At 45.5% G+C, this 2,125-nt stretch overlaps 1 protein-coding gene across 1 annotated transcript; it reads right to left on the bottom strand.

Annotated features, from left to right (window-relative positions):
• Nucleotides 1-800: 800 nt before the first annotated feature.
• On the bottom strand, nt 801-1,784 carry LOC104989387 (60S ribosomal protein L30-like). The gene has a single exon (XM_010841042.1). The coding sequence runs from the start codon at nt 1,663-1,665 to the stop codon at nt 1,318-1,320; it is 348 nt and encodes a 115-aa protein (XP_010839344.1). The 5' UTR covers nt 1,666-1,784; the 3' UTR covers nt 801-1,317.
• Between the last annotated feature and the right edge of the window lie 341 nt (nt 1,785-2,125).

Raw genomic sequence — 2,125 nt, forward strand, 5'->3', positions numbered from 1 at the left:
GACTTTATTTTCTCGGGCTTCAAAATCACTGTGGACAGTGATTGCAGCCATGGAAAACCTAAACAGCGTATTAAAAAGCAGAGACATTATTTTGCCAACAAAGGTCATTGTACTCAAAGTGGCATTTTCCAGGAGTCATGTATAGATGTGAGTTGGACCATAAAGAAGGCTGAGTGCCGAAGAATTGATGGTTTCAAACTGTGATGTTGGAGAAGACTCTTCAGAGTCCTTTGGACTACAAGGAGATCCAACCAGTCAATCCTAAAGAAAATCAGTCCTGAATGTTCATTGAAAGGACTGATGCTGAAGCTGAAGCTCCAATACATTGGCCACCTGATGTGAAGAACTAACTCACTGGAAAAGACCCTGATGCTGGGAAATATTGAAGGCAGGCGGAGAAGGGGACGACAGAGGATGAAATGGTTGTATGGTATCACCAACTCAATGGACATGAGTTTGAACAAGCTCTGGGAGTTGGTGAAGGACAGGGAAGCCTGGCATGCTGCAGTCCATGGGGTGACAAAGAGTTGGATACGACTGAATGACTGAACAACAACATCTTCTCCCTGGGCCTCCTTCTATGAGTATCTGTGTCCTAATCCTCTCTTCTTAGAAGGACAGTGGCCACATTGGAGTAGTGCTTCATGCCTGCTAAGTCGCTTCAGTCCTGTGTGACTCTTTGCAACCCCTTAGGCTGTAGCCCCCAGACTCCTCTGTCCATGGGATTCTCCTGGCAAGAATACTGGAGTGGGTTGCCATGCCCTCCTCCAGGGCATCTTCCCTACCCAGTGGTCAAACCATGTCTCTTACGTCTCCTGCATCGGCAGGCAGGTTCTTTACCACTAATGCCACCTGGGAAGTGTGGAGTAGGGTCCATATCGGAGTAGGGCCCACCCTAATGACCCCCCTTTTCACTTAAATACCTAATCCAGCCACATACTGAGGTACTGGGGGTTAGCACCTCAGCATGTGAATTTGAGGGGCATGGTTCAGCCTGTAACAAATGTTACATTTCTGTGATTACAAAAGCAACATATGTTCACCTTAGAAAATTTCCAGAGGTGAAGAAACTAAGGTAAGAATCTCTGTAAGGGACTTCTCTGGTGGTCCAACTGAAGCTGTTTACCTTAGATTGAGACTTGAACCCATGTGCCGGGACTCAAACCCAGCCAAAACCCAGATTGGAACTTGAACTGAGCCAAAACCCACAGTCTTCAAACTGAGATCACAGACCTGGTTACAAGCTCAGGTTCTTTTTTTTTTTTTTTTAAACAAGCTCTTTCTTGCCAGTTTTATTAAAGAAAAATTGTACATGAGTCACTTTTCACCAGTCTGTTCTGGCATGCTTCTAATGATATCAGAATCATCTGGATCAATCATAGCCTGTGTGCATACCTCTGTAGTACTTTTCACATCTGTGCCCAATTCAATATTATTGCCATGGTAGAGATGGACACCAGTTTTGGCCAACATGGCATAATATTCTATTTCAGATTTCCTCAAGGCTGAGCAGGTTTTGGTGAGGATAACCAGTTCCACTTTGCTTTTTCTGGTCCTTTTCAGAGTCTGCTTGTACCCCAGCACGTACTTTCCACTTTTCATAACCAGTTGGAGCCTAGAGTTGATTGACTCCAGTGACTTTTTCATCTTCTTGGTGGCCACCATCTCCCTGCCTTAGGTGCGGGATGCCTCCAACCAAGAGCAGCCACCAAGACGGCCAGGGAGTGAGAAAGGCCAGGCTCAGGTTCTTGATGTCTCATAGCAGAAAGAATTCAGTGAGAGACAAAGTGATAGGTAACAAGTGAATTTATTCAGAGAGAAACACACTCCACAGAGCATGGGCCATCGCAGAGGGTGAATACAGTGGCTTCGAAAGGGGTTGTGGTTAGCTTTTATGGGCTGGATAATTTCATAGGCTAATGAGTGGGAGGATTATTCCAACTATTTTGGGGAAAGGGAGGGGATTTCCAGGGGTTGAACTACTGTCTGCTTTTTGGTCTTTGATGGTCAACTTTGGAACCATCATGGCACCTCTGAGTGTGTCATTTAGCTTGCTGATTGAGGATCAGGGTCTAGTCAAAGTTGACTTGTCTGCCATCTTGGACCCATTTGATTCCAATCGGTC

The sequence above is a fragment of the Bison bison genome, unplaced genomic scaffold (genome assembly GCF_000754665.1).
Source record: "Bison bison bison isolate TAMUID 2011002044 unplaced genomic scaffold, Bison_UMD1.0 scf7180017864155, whole genome shotgun sequence".
In the NCBI taxonomy this organism is placed as follows: Eukaryota; Metazoa; Chordata; class Mammalia; order Artiodactyla; family Bovidae; genus Bison; species Bison bison.